General features: G+C 44.0%; 1 protein-coding gene across 2 annotated transcripts; it reads right to left on the bottom strand.

The window, feature by feature from the left end:
* Positions 1 to 768: 768 nt before the first annotated feature.
* tmem260 (transmembrane protein 260) lies at positions 769 to 18,698 on the bottom strand. 2 transcript variants are annotated; one of them, XM_088356338.1, is made up of 17 exons: positions 18,545 to 18,698; positions 18,361 to 18,385; positions 15,454 to 15,485; positions 14,179 to 14,330; positions 7,050 to 7,227; positions 6,868 to 6,981; positions 6,626 to 6,805; positions 6,518 to 6,558; positions 5,555 to 5,641; positions 4,972 to 5,080; positions 4,725 to 4,897; positions 3,952 to 4,123; positions 3,702 to 3,841; positions 3,117 to 3,293; positions 2,330 to 2,383; positions 2,037 to 2,121; positions 769 to 1,884 (listed from the first exon to the last, which is right to left on the bottom strand). In XM_088356338.1, the coding sequence occupies exons 4-17, from the start codon at positions 14,277 to 14,279 to the stop codon at positions 1,633 to 1,635; spliced, it is 1,863 nt and encodes a 620-aa protein (XP_088212464.1). In that variant the 5' UTR covers positions 14,280 to 14,330; positions 15,454 to 15,485; positions 18,361 to 18,385; positions 18,545 to 18,698; the 3' UTR covers positions 769 to 1,632. The 2 variants fall into 2 exon arrangements, with proteins under 2 accessions (XP_088212464.1, XP_088212463.1); XM_088356337.1 differs by having other exon boundaries at positions 18,361 to 18,698.
* Between the last annotated feature and the right edge of the window lie 3,592 nt (positions 18,699 to 22,290).

Below are 22,290 nucleotides of genomic sequence, written 5' to 3' on the forward strand. Positions count from 1 at the left end.
GGCCCAGTTGCTAAAGCTGTCTTTTCAGCCCCTGCTCACCACTCCGTCTATCTGAGATACACAGCAAGCGGAGGTGTCGCTTTTCTGCTGGCATTTCGGACAGTATCTACTTATAGACGGGAGGAAAAAGAGAAAAGAAAAACAGAGAGGGTATTATCAGGGAGGGATGAGAGCAGCAAAGACATTTTGTCTTTTTATTCCCCTTCTAAGCCCTGGGCTTTGCTCCCAATCCGATTGGTCGATACGGCCAGGGATGTAAATGAAATGCAAAGAGGAATAAGGCTGGCTTCCCATCTTCCGGAGTGTGCCCGCCTAAGTCCCCCGCCCCTCTCGTGCTGCCTTGCTGTTGTCTTTCTGTCTCTCCATTCATAGACCCGCTGCTCGCCCTGTTCCTGTCTTACCCTCACATTCCCTCCCTCAATCTCTCCCCCCCTCCATCCTTGCCCCATCACTCGACTCTCCCTGGCTGGGCTCACGGAGCTCTTATCTCCTCAGACGCCCCACATTCCAGCGTTGTCGTGGCTCCCTGCCTGCATCCTCGGTCACGGCGATTCCACGGGTTTCCGCAATCCTCGGCAGCTTGCTGATTTAGGGTGGGCAACTGACTCTCAGAGAAAGCAGCAGCGAGAGGGGAGAAGAGGAGAGGACGGGGTGAGGGCGGAACAGAGACAAGTAAAGTAAAAACAGAAAGTGGGCAGAAGACAACAAAACCCTGAATCGCACAACTTGTGATGTCACAAATGTGGTGGGCAACAATGACACAAAGTCTTCTGTGGTCCCCATTTCTTTATTAAACCTATAGAAACAACTTTGGACACAAAAGGTAAAAAAATATAGTCAAACAACCACAACCTACATTGTAGAATATCACCAACTACCATTGTTTCCTTAACAATGTCAAGATTATTCAGAATAAAGTGCACTGGGGTCTCCAGTGGGACATCAACATTTGGGTTCTTCTCAGGAAGCCATTTCTGGATGTATGGGACATGAGAAGAACTCTGGTTGAGATCTACGCATGTCCGCACACATGCAGAAAAATTTTAAAAACGAACAGACACGTGTGCGTACACGCACTTTAAAAGGGTCTCTGGCATTGTGACATTTCATTTAAATCCATGAAGGATTACAGGCCTCCCGTTAGGACAGAAGAGTAAAGGAGGGGAGGGGGGGCACCTAATCGAATCCATTAGTTTTAAACATTTAAAAGACCATCTAAGATAGACTGATGGATGGACAGGGGGATGGGTGGCGAGTGCCGGGACTGGGTGGCACAGTGCAAGTCTGTCCTAGATTAAACAGCTGCTCTAATCCCCCATTTCGGCCCCCAAATTGGGTTTCCCTCAATCTTGTCATCCTAATGTGGAAGGGGAAAAAAAAAAACTGAAGTGGAGCGTCGGCCAAGGCAAAAATAATCAGTACATTAAAAGCTGCGTGAGCAGGAAGGGGGAGGGGGGGGGGGTGATCAAGATGTAACGATAAAGCAATCAAGTGGGAGGGTCAATGGGGGACAAACTTGATTGGGGTCATACGAGGCTTCCTGTAGTCCAGCTATTCCGGTTTAGTTCATCCAACGTGGCACAAGAAAACCACTTTTACCTTCATACCTTCTGGGCGTCAGGTCAAAACCTGTCAGGTGCGGCTCTGGCGGTGCCGATCTCTTTCTTTCAACAGGTGGGCAACGGCTGAGCGTATGGCGGGCGCCTGCGGATCTGCGGGCTCCTTGTCCAAATAGAGAGTAAAGTGCTGGATGCTGCAGGTCAGCAGGCCGTCTAGACCGTAGCCTTGGTGACCTGAGCGGAGGAGCCTCTCACAGGCCAGTGCCAGGTTCTTGTCCCAATTTGAAGGGTAGTTGGAGTAGGACTCCACAAGCGCCTTATACAGCTGCAAGCAGACATAGTGGGACTATTATAAAAGCAGATGTTTTTACCATTATGCAGTATTTCCAGGAAGTGGCATTTAAATCTGTCTGCTATTATAATAATATGAAAAAAAATGCATTATTAATGTAGAAGCACTGTTAATGTTATACTCACAGTGTAAGAGAGCTCAAAGAGGTCAGATTTGCCCTCTCCCTGTATCCTCTCAGCCAGGTCAAAGAGAAAGAAAGCTGTCTTCATCCTGAAACAAAGCGCTTAGGATCAGGGCTAAGTGCTGGATGGATGGATGAACGGATGGATGACATCACTTCGATAGAGTGATTTATGGAGATGCAAAATAGAATGCACATATACTGAAGATGCTCGACCACACCAGAATGGTTTCTGGAGATGTTCTAGCAAGTACAGCATGCAAAGTGAATATCTGAAGTAAAACAGTTTGAGTGTACCTGGCTTGCCACATCTCCTCATTAGCCACACGCTCCCAGGATGCAGAGTGGAAACTGGGAGTTGGAACAAAAACAAATATTTATCTAAAAAGCTTCGGCAGTAACACTTAATGAATCCAAATGTGAATATATTGTTGTGCATGGTCTGGAGCGCTGAACAAATGTTTACCGCATCAACTTTAAATGACTGAGCAACAATGGCAGCTTGCACATTCGACATGGAGTAAAACCACATTTGCCTTTTTCCACTTGAAGATTGTAAGCACTTGACCTCTTCTTCAAAAGAATATTTTAGCAAGGTCCCGGTGCTGATATTTATTTAGCTGGTGGGCATCACGCTTGTCGTGAGAGTGCGGGAAATAATGTCACAGTATTCAGCCGTGGATATCCGAGTGAATGAGGGGCTGCTGGCAAGCGAGACCGAATATGTAGCTCTGACTAATTCCACTTTTGACACAGTTATTGACAAAACGCAATTTGAAACTCATTATTTTCCATCTTCACTTTCATTTCAAATGGCTGAGAGCCTAATGTCTATGCTCTGCTTGAATTCACAAAGAAAGCAGATCACAGCATGGAGAACAGAGCACAGCCAAGCTCCACGAGGATGACCGAGAAGCAAACAGATCTGCATCCTTGGATTCAATGCGCCATGTTTACTTATCTGTCTGAATGACAAATGTGAAAATGAGAAATAAAACCCAAGAAATGGAAATTGCGCTTGTTCTTCATAACAAATTCATCGGGATGTCTTTCCAAAGGGACGCATTATTTTTTTGTTGCTTACTGGTTGTGTGGCTCGCTCCAGTTGTAAAGATTGTGTGTGTGATTGGCCCACTCTTTCGGGTGAAACTGTCTCTGAGCAGGCACCAGGAAGTCACACACACCAAAGGGCCAGCGGGAGAAACTACGAGCCCAGCTCGGGTCTCCGGTGGGCAGCCCGATACAGGCAAACACGTCCCTCCTGCAGAAAATGAAATAGAGTGCAATTAACCCCTTTTGCCCTCATCTGAGATAATACAAGTAGGTTAGACTTAGAGACTTCCATCTTAGACCAGGTGCTCCAGCCCCTGGGGGTTAAAACCCCTGTGTGCTGTTGCCCTCCAGAGAGGTTATCCTTTTTTGCCTAGCAAATACTGCCCCCTGGTGGACTTGGTATTAACCAGTCTCATCTCAGTTTCAGAACAGAGCCAAGAGACTGTTTAACAAAATCAAGCAGATTAGCGACTAGATTCATCAAAGTCCTTTTAAAGACTCAACATACCTATGTGCTTATCTTCACCCGGCGTTTAGCGCTGGGTCAACAATTCCGCTGCCTAATGAGATCACCTACTGCTCTGTTGGACCATTTTAGCATTCATTTGTGACTCACTGGGAGTTGTGGATTAGAAATTGCTCCAGATTGAAGATGTCTTTCTCCTCGGAGTGCGTTGAGTCCCACTGGCCGCCGGGAAAATGCACTCCAGGGAGATGCGGTCCCAGTTTTCTTACATACCAACTGTACGTCATCATCTTGAGAGAAGAAAGAGAACATTTTTGTTTGTTTATAAGGATGAAAATAGGATGGGGAGTTTTTTTATGGTCAATGGTGGAAACTTGATCAAAGATAGTGAGGCTCTGACCTCCTGGTCGACCAGGCGCACATCAGGCCGTACATCAAGACAGTAATGCAGGTAGCGGAGGGAGTTCCCCGGCAGATCTCCTCTGGTCAGGATGATGGAATTTGTTGGGAAGGACGCTAAAAGCTCCCTGCCGAAGCGTTCCACCACGCCGTTGCTGCTCTGATCACACTCCCTAACATATGAAAACAGGAGCTTTGTTTACTTGCATCAAAGAAGTGCACCTTCACCTCCGTTCTATACGTGATACTGTAGAAAAGAAAGTCGGCATGTTTGCTTGGGAGCGCGCTTACAAGGTGCTCTGAGGGTAGGTTGTCAGTGCCCCCCCACCCGCCACCCCGCCCCGCCCCTTCGCCTGTGTACAGCTGCCTATCTAATCGTGAGCAGACAGGTATGATGGGTATGACAGCGCAGGCCATGCTCTCCTCTTGATCAAAGCCGCTCAGTGATGGCTGTCTGGCACGCCTCTGCACCTCGCCGGTGTAATCTGCCGCCTCGGACAGCTAACATCTCAGGCTGAGCTCAGCGAGTGGAATCTATGTGCTAACCGTGCCTCTCTTTAGCCCTTACCACGAGGTGAGCGGAGAGAAACCTGACATGTTCATACCGCGGGTCTGAAGCACGGAGTAGAAACAAATCGGGTTGACTCAAGGAAAAACTTATGCGCGGGGATTTTAACAGGCATGAGAGAGGACTTTTTATTTTCCCCCCTTTTCTTTTCGCTTTAACTTTTCTCTACTGAGGTAACTTGGGATGCTGGGAAATGTAGAACTCACCTATGATTAGTGTGAATCATGTGTCCAAGTAGTGCCAAGGTGAGGACCCAGGACGTGGTCTTCCAAAAACCGCCATGGCCGAACCACCTCTCAAGCCTCGTGAGGGTCAAACTGAAGCCGAGGCCAGCCAGAACACACACGACAGCATCACCCTGAATCCAAAAACGCTCCACCTGCAGCACACAGAGTGATGCCTGCAGTAAGACAAAATGTAAAGTTTCCAAGATCATCGCAAATTTTTTCTTACCACTCCAAACAATAAAGGTCTACTGATGTCCAAATTTGCCCTCCAAGCAAAAAACAGCGAGTAGATGAGCAGCATGGAAATCAACAGCCAGCTCACGGAGCAATACTTTCTGGAAAACAAAAAAAAGAAACACTTCAGGAGAAAAACTGATTTTCTATTGAAATATGAGTGAGTCGACAATTCAGCCTGCTAAGCGGGACATTTTCTTCGAGTGGCCTGAGTCATTAGGATCTGGCGCCAAACTCTGAATCATTTACTCATTACAGCGTAGCTGTAGACTGAAATACAAATAAAAACTAAATAAAACAAAAATTTAGTCAGTTGGGTTTTACAAACAACCTGGTCACACAACGTATCATACAGTAATTGAAATTCCATTCAATCACATCCATTATTAGCTCAACTCGGATTAGCATGATCTTAATTTTGCATCCCATTCTTCTTCTAGTGAACGTCAACTCCATAAAATTGCATAAAATCATTTACTTGGGGATGCAAATTTAAAAACTGCAGGGTTTTTGTCTTAACCTGAGAGTAGTTCATGTTTTCCGTTCGAGTTGTACGATTTGCACCTTCATCCTACCTATTCATGGAGGACAGAAGGAGGCCTAATCCCGCCAGAGCTACGACAGGAAGAGAAAGGTCTGCCAGGCAGTGGTCCAACTGGGCCCTACAAATACACAAGCAAGCAAACACGATGAGCATGCGGTCTGCTCATCCTGTGACAGAACTCAAGGACACCAATTACCAAATCCTCGCCGTCCCCCTATCAAAACAAACTCCTTGGACTGTGCGCTCCTCCTTTCAAACTGATTGACAGATTCGAATGACAGTGTCACGCGCCCCCCTCCGCGCTGCCCCGTCCTCTCTTCTCAGCTCTTGTCAGTCACTGAGCGTTTTTCTCCGAGCACGCTGATAGTTTCCTGCCTCTTGCTTAATACCCATCTCGATTTGACAGCTTATTGAGTCTCTATATCTCCCAATGTACACTATGTGTGAGTGTGTGCTTGCGAGTGGTTGTGTCAGCTTCTCCAGTGGGTTTACGTCTCCAGTGCGACATGCCTGTCATGTTCGCCTCTCTTCCCCATTTTGAAGGTGCGCTTGTCCATCAAGCGACGGGGGTGAGGAGTAGTGGAGGGTGCCTGGCAGAGGGATGCTGGATGGGGGGGCAGCGGCAATGGGGGGCCTTAAGATACACAGGCACCCCCATTCCATCAGCTGGAGAAAGATATGAAGAGTGGAATGGAATTTTTTTTTTTTTTTTCCAAGGCTGTTGCAGCGTCTGTCATCACAGCTCGTCACGCTTTAAACAGCAGTGCTGAGTGATCATTTCAAACTGCTGGTGAAACAAAAGAGTGATTTGGCCCTCTAAGAAGGTTCAGTTGTGCTTGGATGGGAGAGAGTAAAAGAACAAAGGCTTGTGAAAGAGACAGGGATGGGATGTGGAAATGATGGAGATCCGAGAACAAGTTGGTGCGGTTGGACCAGAACAGTTAAAAGGGTACGTCTCACTCAACCATGGCTGCAAAAAGAAGAAAAAAATTACCTCAGTAATGACGTCAGGTTTACAGAGCTCTGCGTCTTTGCCTGCAAACACAACCAAACTCATCACACCAGAGAACAACAAAGGCCAAATAGAGCAAGGAACTCTCACCAGACTGAAGGTACCATATTCAGCTCTGAGTAGGTGGGTTAGCAGGCCTGATATGGTGGTCTGGTCCCCCCAGCTCCAACGGGCCGAGTTCACGTAGCAGGAGATAGGCAGGAAGATGTAGGGCAGAAAACCCAGCAGGAAGCACGTTCCCATCGAGATGAGGCTACGTAGGGACAGCTCCTGTCAAGACAGATTTGCAATCAAGGATGGTATTGGAAGAGAATGAAGAACTTCCGGCTTACCCTGTGTGAGTGAAGTCTGTAGAAGACCCACGGAATGACTGTAAGTACATAGACCACCAGGGTATGCTGGTTGCACAGTCCCAGCCCGCAGCAAAGTGCCCCCCACTGTGAATGCTAGCACACAAAAAGTCCAGTATGACATTGGGAAGACATTTCAACAAGAAATTGGAACATCTAATTACCTTTCGCCTCTCAGATGCATTCTTGGCTGAGTGAAAGCTGGCGGTAGAGAAGAAGAGCAGCCCAGTGAAAAGATTGTTGAGGGTGAAAACCTCCGCAACCATTGACCACTGCCAAGTCAGCCTGGAAACAGCAAAGACGCCTCCAGCCAGGGCTGCTCCAGGACCAGGACCGACCAACCTGTTTGGGGTGGAAGACCTTGATCACATAAAGAAAGCAATGACTATAAAATATCAAATCACTATTGTTTTTTTTGTTTTGTTTTCTTACGTAAAATAAAATAAAAACTAACCTCTTTGGATCTTTGGAACCATTTTCTGTCAAATTCACATTGCCATTGTTTAAAGTGCCTATAATTAACTCCAAATAAAGTTCAGATGTTCAAGTTGGCTTTTTCTGACATTTTTTTTTGCATTCTAGCAGAAGCCGGAAGATTTTTCTGACTTATTTGGAACTGTTCATAAATTCTCCCTTTACCCAATTTTCCGACATTGCATTTTTTTGTTTGTTTACATGGCATGTCTGGGATATATTCAGCATTTTCATTTTTTTTCTGGATTTTTTTCTGGCTTTATATACACTGGCCTAAGTTTTTGCCGCTTTTTCTCAGTTTCACATTAAACCTATGCAGTGAAAAACCCAACAACTTACCCAGACTCTTTGCATTCCAATTTATTCATCACAAACAAGACCCAGAAAAACATTTTGTGAATTGGCCCAAATGAGAAATATAACCCACCAGCACGCCTTCTCAAAGAAGCCAGTTGATCTCAAACAGACCGTCCTGAAAAACGCTGTGGTGGTGATAGCACTTTATCCTCAGCTTCTTAAATATAATGTGTGCACAAAAGTTTTCCCCTTCCTCCTCTCCTGTAATGTCTCCATCCCCTTTGCTGTAATTGAAGCAAACTTGGCCTAATCTGTCATACGCTAAGACCCACCACTTACTAAAATGAGAGACAGAGAGGGAAGAGAGAGAGGTGACAAATGATGGAGGGGGAGAAGAGGAGGAGGAGGAGGGGGGGCAAAATAGTGCAGTCAAATGTGTGTTAAAGGGTTGCGCCGGATGAAGGAGGAACTAAAGCAGAAAAAAAAAGTTCAAACAGAGAGAAAAAGAGAGAAGGGGGAGGGGGGGAAGGAGCAGCCCGGTCCCCTGCACGCTGGCTCGGAAATATGAGCGGGCTCGACAATTAGGGAAGTCAGGCAGTATGGCCCTTTCCACCATTGTGTGGAGTGGCTTAGAGTCCTCATCAGCCTATCAGCTAACTGACAGGCAGAGAGCTGCTCTATTCAGCGCGGCAGATACAAGCTGCAGGCCAAACGGCTGCCAGGTCCCTTATGACCCCACAATCCCTTGCCGGTGACAGCTTCAAGCTCCATAGCAAATTAGGCGCTCTCACATTACAATCGCAGAAGACAGATTCCATTAACGGTATCTGAAATTGAGTAGAGAGCAGGCCCGTTATCAGACCTGACTCATAAGCACCGCCATTAATCAGAAGGCATGATACCATTTATACATTTCCAGCGCTCTGCCTGCCGCTGTGATAGTCAGCCACAAAAGGCCTGATGAGACTTAGGCGAGGGGAACAATGGTGCTTTCTGAGGAAAGCGCGCTAAATCGAAGGGAAAAAAGAGCGAGGGGGGGAAAAAAATCTTGCTTGCTGACTACTTCCCCCTTTTTTCTTGGGCTTTCTTTTCCTTCACTATTTTTTGTGTTCGCTGTAAGGCGAGCTTGCGAATGTGTGTGCGAAAGGGCGGGGGGGGGGGGCACAGCGTGTTGATGGGGCGTCTCGGTGCGAGTCTTAATAAGAGATAGCGCCGTCTTCCCTCGCCGCCCCGCTCCAGGAATTAGTTGTAACTTGAAGCCGGGATGAAGGTGGCGAGGGCAAACAGGGGACCCCTGCACACACAAGTTTACCTCCCTGCTTGACAATTAACCCAAAGCTCACACTCCTAGCAGGGGGGGGGGGTTCTTTTTGTACGGGTGTAGAACAGTCAGGGGGGTCCACGGACACAGTTATTACAACAAGTCAGTTCTAGCTTCTTAAGCCCCACCTGATAGATATGCAGCACTTGTCACATATTCAGACACACATCTTCTCCTACTTTATTCTCACTGGGTGGTTGACAAATCGTTCTGTTAGAACTTGACAGTCCGTTGGAGCCTAGCTGTAAATGACCCGCCAGTCTACGTGGGACCACCTGGGTCCACGTCTGCCTCTCTACAGCTTATTCTCCAGGCCTGCCGGATATAACAGGACACACTGACACTAGAGAGGTTGCATTTACTGTTATCGCCGTTCTCTGTAGAACAGGATGCCTGTTGTGTAGAAATGCTCGGACACAAAGGCCTGGCTGGAATGTGGCAGAAGAACAATCCAGCTAAGATTCCTCGCTGCCAAAATGTCGGCAACCTCACCTGGTGGCCAATTAACCTCTTTGACAAGACATGATGACAATGTCAATGTTAATTACCAGTGGTCTAGTTTTTAATAGTCCCTCATATAAAGAATATTTTCTATAAATGAGAAAGATGAAAGGTAAATACATAAATAAGAAATGACAATAGTACAACAGGCTCTGGTAAGCAGTGTCCCCTTCAAGGACTCCACAAAGGCGCAGTAAAACCACTTTGAAGTGTCAAAATGGGACCTGCCTCATTTACCAGCGAAGCTCTCGCTACACAGTGTGCACTCGAGACGTGCCAGCAGCGGCAGTCGTCTGTGCTAAATAACGACACACAAAAGCGTACAGCAGCCCTGTGCACTGAATGGCACATCACAATGGAGCTCGGTCGGGGCAGCCAGCGATACACGCCACCTCGGGGACCAGACAATAAATACCACAAATGTGCCGTCGCATATCAGCGGCGCGCTGTACTCGACCGAGTGCTTTTTGCGGGAGTGCTGGAAAGGAATCACACATTCCTGAGGAGGGGAGGCAACCCGTAGAGAAGGTGGCCTGCGATGGACGCTTCCAGCTGGCCATCGATGACACCCTCGGGGGCTCTACACTGGCCAGCGGAAGAGGCTGGGTACTTAGGAGCTATTATCATAGAGAGCGTTTCAATGCTTTGAACTTTAAAGCCAAATTGCAATTGATATACTGTCTTCTTCTTTTCCTTTCATGAAAAATGCAATGCTAGTGGCAAATATGTTGCTATTGTAATAGAATTGTTCAAAGAAACTAAAGAGAAGAGAGAGTTCAGTATCATGCAAATCCAGTAAAAAATAAATAAATAAATAAATAAATAAATAAATAAATAAATAAATAAATAAATAAATCTACTTCTCAATGAAACAGTTTGTGAAACATCTTAAGTCACAGGTGTCAAACTCAAGGCCCGGGGGCCAAATACGGCCCGCCACATCATTTTATGTGGCCCGCGAAGACAAATCGTGCATCAAATTCGTGTGTTATTACTAGAATTGCAAATTGTCTTCACTTTTAATATCTTTTTTTTAAAATATTTGACCAGTTTTTATTCGTCTGACTTGAAAACGAGTTATTTGTCAGTTTGTTTTGTAGCTTTTACTGAATATAAGATGCTCATACATTTATTTGGGTTGACAGTCATAATGGCCCTCCAAAAGAAGCTATGACTACAATGCGGCCCGTGAAAAAAAAGTTTGACATCCCTGTCTTAAGTAACCAAGTCATCACTAATAATAATTTAACAATTGACGACAACAATATTGTCCGTGCGTTATGCGTCACTATAACCTTTTTCAAATAAAGCACAACCAAATGTGGCATGCCACGACCCAATTTTAGAGCAATTACCAAAACATACTCCCCTCCCTCATCCCGAGGATGCAGTTTTCTCCACAAGCGAGGAGAATAAATGAAGGGACGCCGACTGCCACTCAGACACCTCTCCTCCAGGAAGCGCTCCAGTGCTCATAGCGCGTATAAAATTAATCAACACAATTCTGCTCAAACAATGCAGCCACTGACATGACAATTTCTCCCGCAATGCAATCATAATCTCAACCCAACACACAAAAATTACCGGCGCAAGGGGGGGGGGGAAGCAATTTACACACATGCAAAAAAAAAAATCATGTTTATGCAATTTACTGACAGCCATTTTTCTTGCTGCTTTTCCACCAGTCATTAAGCACACAGCAGTGCTACATAAATGTTGCCGTATAGACAGCATTAACTCATCGTGGCTGAACTGTAATTGCCGAGTCTGATCCATCTCCATGCCGGGTGCCTTATTAAGACTGCCTGTGGTGGTTGAGGAAATGTAATATTGACGTCCGAGACAGACACAATCTCAGGCCTAAGGGTGAAAAGGACTATTAAACTGGCGCTGTATTCTGCTGTCTATCTGGCCCTCCTCCTCTCTATCCCCATTCCGTAGCCAGTAATGAGGAAATAACATCTTCATTAGGCATCTGTTTAACTGTATTAGAGAAGGAGTCCTGGGGGAACTATTGGTCATGCTGATGTTGGGGGGGTATTAGAACACAATATAATACACGAGATAGAGTGGAAATAAAACAACATCCAGATTTTGGTTCTGACACGGAGTCAAGCAAGGCCAGGGAACCATCTCAACCACACTCACCCTCCTGCTACCTGAGTTATCAACAGAGCCTCTCATCCAAAGGATAGAAGAAGGACCGACATGTTTGCTGTGCTTATTATGTAATCGCGATCAAGCTAAAAAATGCTGATGTTCGAGTGTTCCAGGGTTGTTTTTCTCCTCTGAAGGCTGTCAGCATGCTAACGTGTCTGCTCCTGGTTTCTCGGGATAAGCTCAGGAATGGGGAGAGATCCCTCTAAGGTAGTGGGAGATACAGAGCAGCTTTAGCAGATAAAGTGTGAAACGAGAGCGAGCGCAGAATACAGAGCCGTCTGGATTATCCCGTTATGAAGGGTGCATTCCTCTGGAGTCTGAGGCCCGTCGCATTCCGCGGGCCGAGTGTTTTTCCTCGGTGAGCTTCCCAGTGCAATCGATAGCAATTATCATTATGTGCGCCATCCTCAAAGGCTTGTCAGGCCACAGTGTGAAAACATATCAAGACGTGCAATTTGACCATCAAACCGCATGATCAAGGCAAGAGAAGCAATTGGAATTGACAAATCAAAGGGAAGTGTTATATTTCTACATTTGCCCAAGCAAAGTGCCTTCCAGTTCCAAAGCTACGAACGCACAAACCCCCGTCATGATAAATGCCGCGATCCAGTCGACTCGTTTAAATTGATACTTCAAAGGTTTGGCTAGATTTCAGATAAATGTGCTATTCGAACGGAGACAAAATGCCTTCAAATACAATTTTCATTTGAGGGCGTAAAATTATTATTTGTTTGTGAGGGAATGAATTGAGCAACTCGTCTAATTAACGCTACGACACTTACCGACCGAACTCAATCGAGGTCCTGAATAGACAAAAACCTTTTATGCTTTTTAAATTTGTATTTTTTTTTCCGCATTGAGCTTATAGATTACGTTACGTTCACACTTAACAGCTTATGCTATGTGAGTGTTTGCTTTGGCTGAGGTCCTTGCTACCCATCAAGCTCGAGTTGAGGTAGAGTGGTACGGGATGTTTTCATAATGACTTTTCACTTTGCCATAATCCAAAATTCAATCTAAATCCCCAGAGATTACAAACAGGGCTATAGTTAACATGCACGCTGTGAGCCAAAATGCTCCCAGACAGCATGGATATTTCTGGCCTGGAAGTAACCGCCTCTCAACGTCTGGCCAAAAGCAACTTCCAGTCCTCCAACTGAATAGAAACTCATGAATGGCATTAAAGCTGTGGGGTCATCCAAAAAAAAAAAAAAACAACGAATAGATTTAAACAGCTCAACTGGAATATGCAGTGTGCTCGAATTTTATTTGGTTTGTTATATATTACAACTATGTCCAAACTGCAAAAATGCAGATTGTTAATCTTTCAAGTCTCAAATTAAATAATTGCGTTACATCCCATCAAAGGGGAATCAAATATTGTACTTTGGATATTAACAAATTGCAACGATGTCTTCTGCAATTGCATAGACAACTAAGTTGTAATTTAACTCGTTAAGCTTATTTTGTACGTATTGTAATATTAGGATAAATTTACTTTCTAATTGGACATAACACAATTTACTGTATTTTTAAGTGTAGTATTTAAAAAAAAAATTGCCAGCACATATGGGGATTTGCTTTCTAATTTAATAAACTATCATTTAAAAAAATAATGATAGTTTAACAAACTATTTGATTACTAAAAAAATAATAATAATAATAAAACTGCTGGCTTGTTTATAAAGTAGTAACTAAAATCATGAAGCCCATATTATTCTGCTATTTATTTTACAAATTATTGACCAATCCAAAGTGTACACACACGACCAAAAAGTATCATCATGTGCAGGAGAGTGAGGCAAGTTATAAGAGAGGGCAAGACAGCGTTTGTGATGGTGTTCCTTTTTCGACCCAGGAGGCAAGAAGCGGCAGATTAGAAATCGTGCCATGTCAGGATTGGGCGCACGCTGGGCAACACGGGGGGTCGCAGGAATACAGAGATGTGATGGTGTGGGGGGGGTTGGAGGGCATGATAATTGTGATATACATACACACACACCAGCTAGCGCTAACTCGCAACGGGTGGCTGATGGGTAAACAGGCTGGGCAGGGTTGTGGCAGGGGGAGGGCAGCACCAGCTCTGCTCCTGAATGCTGATCAGAGGATTAGGGACATCAGCACCAGGCTGTCAGGACCCCAAAATGCCACTCTGTGCCTCACACTGCATCCAGATGTAAGAAGAAAAAAAAAAGTAGTGCAAGAATGTCAACACTAACCCTTCAATCAATTTCCTGTGTGCATATTTGTCCAGTGATGTTATTACGCATTGGCCTTTTCAGATGTGAGAGGAGTTCAACCCAAAATGTGTCAGATAGTCACCACAAAGGGAGTGGAATTATATCAAATAATTATTTTTTTAAAATATATGAAATAATAATTTCAAGAAATATGGTAAGAAATAAAATGTTTTTTAATGAGGGAATTTTATTTAATAAATCTCAACTCTACTAAAACTAATGACCTTTCAACAGATCTTAATTTGAGATGCACATACAGGCTTAAACTGTTTTTCTGTGCAGCTACAAGGGTCTGCCTACCTGCATACAGTCATGCAGAGGGTGCCACATGCCGCTGCCCCCAGCACGCTGCTCATGAGGTTGACGCTGTGAGCTGGTGAAAGTGTCGGCAGGAGACGCATAGTCAGGTGAGATAGCAGCGTGAAGATCGGGTATCCGGGCGGATGGGCCACCTAGACAAAATGTTACAAAGGACAGTGAGTGATGGTCATTTGTATAGTGGTTCACTTTCAGGTCGTTAGATGAATTTGCAACCCTGAACAGGTTAGGCAGAATCCATATTGACTGACGCCAAAGAAAACTCCCCCCTTGCACTCTTCACTTGTCTTTCCTTGGCCTCTTCCCAAGGACAGTGCGGCTCCCGAGAGCACGCCGCACAACACGTGATCTTCGCCCGCCCCAGCCCCCCCCCCAAAACCACCTCCGAGCCGCAGTCCTTCTCGTCTGGGGGGATCTCAGCAATCACAGCAATTAGCCGCTAAGTCTCCTTTGCCCAGATAAGGGCTCAGTCATTAAAGACAGATTCATTTCCTGGCACTGATAACATGAGTCACACTGGCAGAAGAGAAGGGGCCAGCGTTTCATCTGAAGACATTGCGGAAAGGTGAGTTTGACTACTTTGTCGGTCAATGTTGGAAGAACATGGCGTACTTGAAAACTATGAAGGTCAGAGAACGTCGTGAACTTGAGTCCAAAAGAATGACAGCACAGATTCAATTTTAGGATAGCTGAGAGAGGAAAAAAAAAAAAAGTCAGGGTGCTGAAATGGAAGAAGCTCTTGGGATGAAAACGGGGAGCCTGGGACACAGGGGTGGCCTACGAGGCCTTTGGGAGGCCCACGAAGCAGCCGGGCAGGCCACACGGACTGCAGCCCTAACGGCAGGATTACTGGCATAGTGACACCGACACAGCCTCCCTAAAAGGATCACAGCGGCGTAATAAAGTTTATTAAATAATAAAACTTATTATAACTGTTAACCCGATTTAGTTCATTCTTTGCGGCTTACACACATACAAAAAAGAGGGGTGGATATAATAAGCCTTATACCGTACATAAGGCAAAGCCTACAAAAGCCATCGCCTTACTATTGACTTTAATTGGATTTGAAAAACGGGTTGCAAATTATAGCATTCTCTACTTGCAACTTGGTAAAATAAGTGTAAAGAGAAGAAGAGGGGGGGGAACCTGTGGACTGAAACTGAATTAATCTGCTTTCTGCCCATGCTTAATTAAACTTGCTTAATGCTTCTAAGAGTTAATGAGTGAATTGATTAAACAATAGCGCTAATACTTACCCCCAGCTCACAGGCAGTGGTGATCAGCTCTCCTGTGGAAGAGAATGGGGGAGGAAATTAATGTAAACCCAATAATTATTATTAAGAGACAAGTCTGCTCCTAAAGTTTTCCCAAATCAAATACTTGCACTGGGGTTTTGCATTAATTTGCTAGGATCAAAACCTGCAAATCTTCCCAGTGTGACATTTCCTAAGCGGCACGCTCATTCTCTTCAGCGCTTGCCTCTCCCCTGACGCCTCCCCCTCCCTTCCTTGGCACGCACGTACACACAAGCCATTAGACACCCTCTCCGATGCACTGTCACACATATGCTGATCTGAGAAGAATGCTTCCGGTCCCATCCTCCCCGTGCGTCGGGGTCTTTCTTCTGCCACTCTCTGCCAGTGTCTCAGTGTCGCCTTCAGTCCATTGGGCACAAACAGAAAAAAGAAAAAAAGGCGACGCCGCTGACAGTCACAGAATGAGGTAAGCTGCAAAAAGGAGAGTCGGCTGCACAATTTCTTGACAAGCTCTGTGTGAGGCACAACACAGAATGAAAGGAGACCCCCCCCCCCCCACACACACACTCCTAAAAGCTATTTGAGCAAGCTTTAATGTAGCTGGGCACAAACCCATTTGTGCCAGAATACACCCAGAGCGTTTCAAATTATGCTGATTTCTCACCCAGTGTTTACATCTCCCACTCATGAAAATTGAAATTTGGTTCAGATTAACTGACACTGATAAAGGTTGGGGTTCAAGACAGCCCCCTCTACCGGCACGAGAGAGAAAGTGCTATTCAAGAATGTCCTCAAAACCAATTTTGCATTATACAGAATGGAAATGAATGGAAAATGAATTCATTTGTTCCTGGAGCAAATTGTCACCATCACTTGGCCTTTTTTGGTTGTGGAGGGGTTCTGATCAGGATTTTATGCAGCAGATTCTGCTCCAAATCATCCATAAGGGATATTGCGTGATACTGATTCCATTATCTTACACACGTGACTAATGATTAATTTAATAATCAATCAATCTGCCTCTTTATTAACTGATTAATAAAATGTACATAAAAACGTTATTTCCAAATTTCCAACCCTTTATTATCCAATAAAAGAGCATTATTTCATTTTATTTGATGAATTTGTGTAAGCATCTGAATTAATATACTGCAGTTGTGTTTGTGGCTGTTGTGAGGGCATCACAAAATAAAAAAAAGAAAATTGTTAATCACAAATGTTCATATTGCTTGCTGACCTCAATTGACCTCAATATTGGGATGTACTAATGCATTGCATTATCCAAACATGAACATATCGACATCTAAGCAGTCAAAAAGGTTGATAGCACAGTGAGCGACGCTCATATTTTTGCAAGCTTACTGTTACAGTGATTTAAAGCCAACAATCGGTGCCACACGAGGATCCCTAACTCTTATCAGTCTAATGGAGCATGAAGTCAGAACTCCACCTGCACAGCTTAAACACTTTCCAGCTCCATTTCACTTGGCACGAGCAGCCAGCTACTTGCCACCGTTTCCACATTTTCTTGTCCTTCGTCAGCTTCTCATTTTCCCTGAGCGCCGCCTCCCCCTTCAACATAAATCAAACAGAGTGAGCAAAAGCATCTCACGGTGAGGCAGTTCTGCAGTCAGTCTCCCTCCAAAAATGGAAGATATTGACTCAACGGGGGAGCAGCGAGGTTGCCAAGAGTCTTTGTGATAGTGGAGCATGGGCACCCACACCGGTCTTCCCGTAATCCCCATCATTTCCACACTCCACATTCCTAGACAACAGTGTGCCCGCGGGGCTGTGCTCAAACTTCTCCAGGGCACATCACACCTAAAGAGATTAGGACACGGAGACGGAGACCTGGGGAATTCAGCTGGCACTATCAGAGCGGGCATCCTGCACCGTCCCTAAACACTGTGGAGAAGGGGCTGGCCATTTTTTTCCAAAGCACCCCCCTTTACCCACAACACCGTTTAACCATCCTCATTCATGAGAGCAGCCAGGCTACTCGGCGCTCTCTCCTCATCGTTCCGCATTCATATCTGGCTCAGCTTTTCATGCGCTTGCGATATGCAAACGTGCGTTTCTTCTCGCAACTTGTGCGCCAGACCGCTGCTAAGCGAACAAGCAGCAGAAGCATTCATTTGGCCAATTTAAAAGTCTGTAAGTTGACTATCTCCACTAAACACTCTCTGCAAATGTGCAAGCTATTCTTTCACAAACTGCATTACAGAGAATGTTGGAAGAATCACTGGCCGACATCATGTAAAATCTAGGGGAGTTGTATATAGTCCATACAGAACATATAGTACACATGTGTCAAACTCAAGGCCCGGGGGCCAGATATGGCCCACCACATCATTTTATGTGGCCCGCGAAGACAAATTGTGCATCAAATTCATATGGCAATATTAAAATTACACATTGTTTTCACTTTTAAAAAAATAGATCTATTGCTAGCAATTTTTATTACCATTCATATTTTTAAAATATGTTAACAGTTTTTCTTAATCTCTGTTTTGAAAACTAATTATCTAGTCATTCACTAGTTTGTTGAGCACCGTACACTATATATAATTTGAAACATTCAGACATTTATTTGGGTTGGCAATTTCAATGGAAACCATGACTATGATGCAGCCCGCAACAAAAATAAGTTTGACACCCCTAATATTGTATGTTCACATATACATAATAACAAACGTGTTTCATTGAGGACAAAACGCAGAGATTGCAAAGTCACTCTAAAAAATGTATAAGAAATTCCACCTATTCTATAATTAAATTCAAATTGCGTGTTTCCCTGACAGATCCCATGTGCAGCTCAAAAACGTGCCATGCAAGCGACTCCCCAAAAACAAAACAAACCCACGTGACTCAAAATAAGGAAGCTTGCAGACTAGCATTAGCACCAACCTGAATCTCCACCGGGGACTGTCCTCTGCACACACGGCACATAGAGAGCAAGCACACAGGCGATGGTTGCACCAGTTAATATCCAGCTCGTCTTCTGCTCCGCAGCCATTCTTGTTTGGTTTGCATGAATTTTCGCCGACTCGGAAGATAACGTGAAACAATTAGCGATCCATGCTGTACTTACACGCAGGAATGCAGCAGTGCAACTCCATTTATTTGAAATCTGTAACTCTTAACGAGTTTAATGCATTTAATACAAAATGCATATACAATGTGAAGGACTGAAGACTTAACGCGTCCTTAAATTGAATCTGTTCATTTCCTGGTACATAACCGCGCCAGAGAATAAAGTCTCGCGAGACCATCGCAAGTTTGATTTTATACTCGTTTTAAATATTTCAGTCTATACAAAATCAATTATAATATAAAACAAGTTCAAAATAGTATTGCAATTAAAAAACAATTTTAGAAGCACTTTCATATTTGTAATTGTAAATACATTTTATCCCTCCTGATACGTTGTAGGACAAATTAAGCACAGAAAACGTATTATTATATAGTTTTAGGTTATTTGCAAATTAATTAAATACATATATTGTTTTGGCCCACAGTGACACTAGGAGGCTAAAAGGGTGTGGAATTTTGTTCTGGTTAAATTTGCAACAGGTCCCAGTGACCCATATTTTTGGTGCGCCATGAAAAAAGTATTACAAAGTGGTTAACTTTTAAACAAACATGTTTTTGTCATGTTTTTATTGGATAATTATTAATTCTGAACTGCCCTGAGTGGTGTACATGGCACAATATATTTTATGTTTTTGCAAAGTATTGATTGTTTCTATAACTGCAATATATTTGCAGTGGTATTAATAGGGAGATTAAGTCGGTAAATCACCATTGAAGGCCCAGATAGCAAATTCGGGGCCCACCACTGGTATTGGATAGCCATCCTTAAATGTCTCCATATATTTCGCAGGTTGAAGGGTTACTGTAATAAAGATATGGCCCCATTGAACTGATAATAATCCCCGCCCACTATAAATGAGTCTGATCCGTCAGTAAATTGAGCCCTTGGTGAGGTGGAGTGGTGTCAGCACCTATAGCCAACTCTCCAATGGCAGCCTAATCCTCGCTTCTCGCTCGCTGCCACCCTCACCGTCTAATCAGCCTCCAACACACACACACACACACGCGTATGCTTGGCCTTCCTCGCACTCAGCCATCTCTTCAGTGTGATGTCACAGCTAATCCATGCGTGGTTATCCGCTGGGCTGCAGTGCTGGCTGGCAAAGGGATGTGGGGAGGAATTTGGGGGTGAGGGGGGGTCTAATCAGGCACGTCATAAAGTCTTCTTTCCATGCACACTTATGGTACACCATGCATAAAACGACATTCAAGCCCCTAAACACATGCGGACATTGCGTGTTAATATGTACACATTATTTAGGCTGGGAATAGAAGCTAAAACTATAAAAGCATGATATAGTCTCATTATTAGAGCGTCTGGTGGATTAAACCTACTCTCCTCCTAATGTGGCCTTTTTATTGGCAGCTTGTCCAAAAAGAGGAATTACCTAAAGTGCCTCCATCCATATGGCACTAAGTTATTAATACACATTAGTTGACTGTAATAGCTATGGAATTCATTATAGTTTCAGATTAAATGAGATTATGTGTACACATGTTACATACATAATCCATTTTGGGATGCCGGTTGACCTTTCAGCTGAGAATTTTGCGGCAGATGTGCTAACCACGACTATCGTGGCCTGAGAGGAGTACATGAATAAAATCTATGAAAAAAAAATCAGCCTGCCTAATTGTGCCACCGCGCCTAAGGGAAAACAACCAATCAGAGACAGCAGGCCTGATTGACGTGGGAGGTGTCAATCATTTCTCATCTCGGCCTCACGCTGACCTGTTGTCACACAACCATGAAGATACATGTGTAGTATTTTGATCTCTGCAAGGAAGAAACACCTCCATGTTGGCTACTGATGTCTACTGTACAACACAAAATAACACACAGACACACACGCATACACAAGCAAGTGGCTTAAAGGGCGGCGGAGAAAGGATGAGTGAAATTCAATCTATCAGATTTAGCATTTTCCTCAGTTACCTCATATCTGTTTTAATCTTACCATAAGCATCCTTGAAATGAGGTGTAATCCACTTAAGCCCTTTTTTGAATGTGCTTCACAGCCACATTGCAGCCATTCATAACCCCACAAACATTCATACCCCTGCAAGACACATAGAACATAGAATTTCATATTTATATTGGCTCATATGTTATTTAAAATATTATGGTGATACATCCACGCGCCTCATACACACAATTTAGAGCGAGTTAAAATCTTTTTGGATGCTCACCTTTCCCTTCCCCTTCACCCTGGGTTTTGGGTTTAGGCTGTGCCTCCGGTCGTCATGGCAACAAAAGTCAGCCTCATCATTGACCCAGTGTTAGACATGGAATTCCGGCATATACACCATTCCCTATGCACAAATTCACCTAATGATGAATTTTCTCTAAGATCTTTGTACTAAAACACATTTATCTGTCTTTAGGTGGTTCCAAAGCTTATAGGAAAGTAGTAATTGGTGTCAAAGATGTAGACCACAATGCAATGACTAATGGGAATGGAATGTGACACATTTGTGGCAATTACCAGAATAGAGAATTGTGAAGGCAGATATGCACAACATATCGAAACAAATTGTGAATCGTATTTTGCCGCATGCCCTAATGAAGTGTCCCAAGGTTTTGAATGAGCCCGCGTGTCTTCAGAGAGATTACTTCTCCTCTGTGATCTATTTCTCATTACAACAAGCAGGGGACTCAAACACATCTAATAACAGGGCGGACTGCTGTTCCTTTGTAACATGCGGCTACCTAAATGATCCCGAGTCAGATAGATGACGAGGATAAAGCCAGCTGTAATCGGCATCTCGCACAATGGAACATAATGGTCCAAAGAGGGACAACATAGAGCGCTCATGCTCTCATGGCCCCAAGCAGCACACCTACTAGAGAGCAATTAAAATGAGAGGATTCAATTTGGTCAAGCAACAGGAATCTCAGATAAATCGGATATCTCGTTTCCCAGCAGAGGACGGTCCCTCACGCCGAGCATGGTGTTTGATATATTATTTGGAAGAACCAGCTGGTTATTGACAGTGTGTGTAAAACAACCCCCTTCCCCAATTATGATTAGCACAATAATTTCAGTGGTAGACAAACAGGAGGGAGGAAAACCACGCGGGAGCAATAGATTTACTTTTGAACTGATCAAGATTTAATTAGCACCAACTACATAATTAAAGCAATGTGTTTGGATAATGGCCATATGAGTAATTGTACAATAAACATAATTCCAACTTTTTATTTATTTAAAATCAGAAAGGCGAGAGTGAGTCTATTGATTGCTACAAAGTGTGGGGATAAAACGGTTCAAATATTTTTTTCATTATATTATTGTTTGTTCTTACAGTATTTATGAGTAAAATATTTATGAGTGACATTTTTCTTATGAAAAACATTAAACCGATTGTTGCTTTGAGGGGGGGTCAGTAATCGATTGATTGCATTTCAATTCATTCATTTGAGATACGAGTATGCTCACGGAATAGTTTAAACTCCATCTTAAGGTACTGCTGTAGTGTGGTTAGGAAGTTATTCTTTTACGTACCGCTAGTGGGCGCCCGTACAGCACAGGCAATCACAATGAGGCTCACCAGTCACAATTTGTTTCCAGTGAAACGCGTTATTGTGCGTAACTTCATCTGAGGCATGTTTTAACATGTTGAAAAAAAAAATTTAGAAATGCATAGCATGTTTGTCTACAAAAGGACTTTGTGCATTTTAGAAAAGAGAAACAACAGCAAATGCAATAGCACTAAAAATATATTTTATTTTAAGTCTGGTTG

Source organism: Syngnathus floridae, chromosome 16 (genome assembly GCF_059516105.1).
Source record: "Syngnathus floridae isolate MCC-2025c chromosome 16, RoL_Sflo_1.0, whole genome shotgun sequence".
Taxonomy (NCBI): Eukaryota; Metazoa; Chordata; class Actinopteri; order Syngnathiformes; family Syngnathidae; genus Syngnathus; species Syngnathus floridae.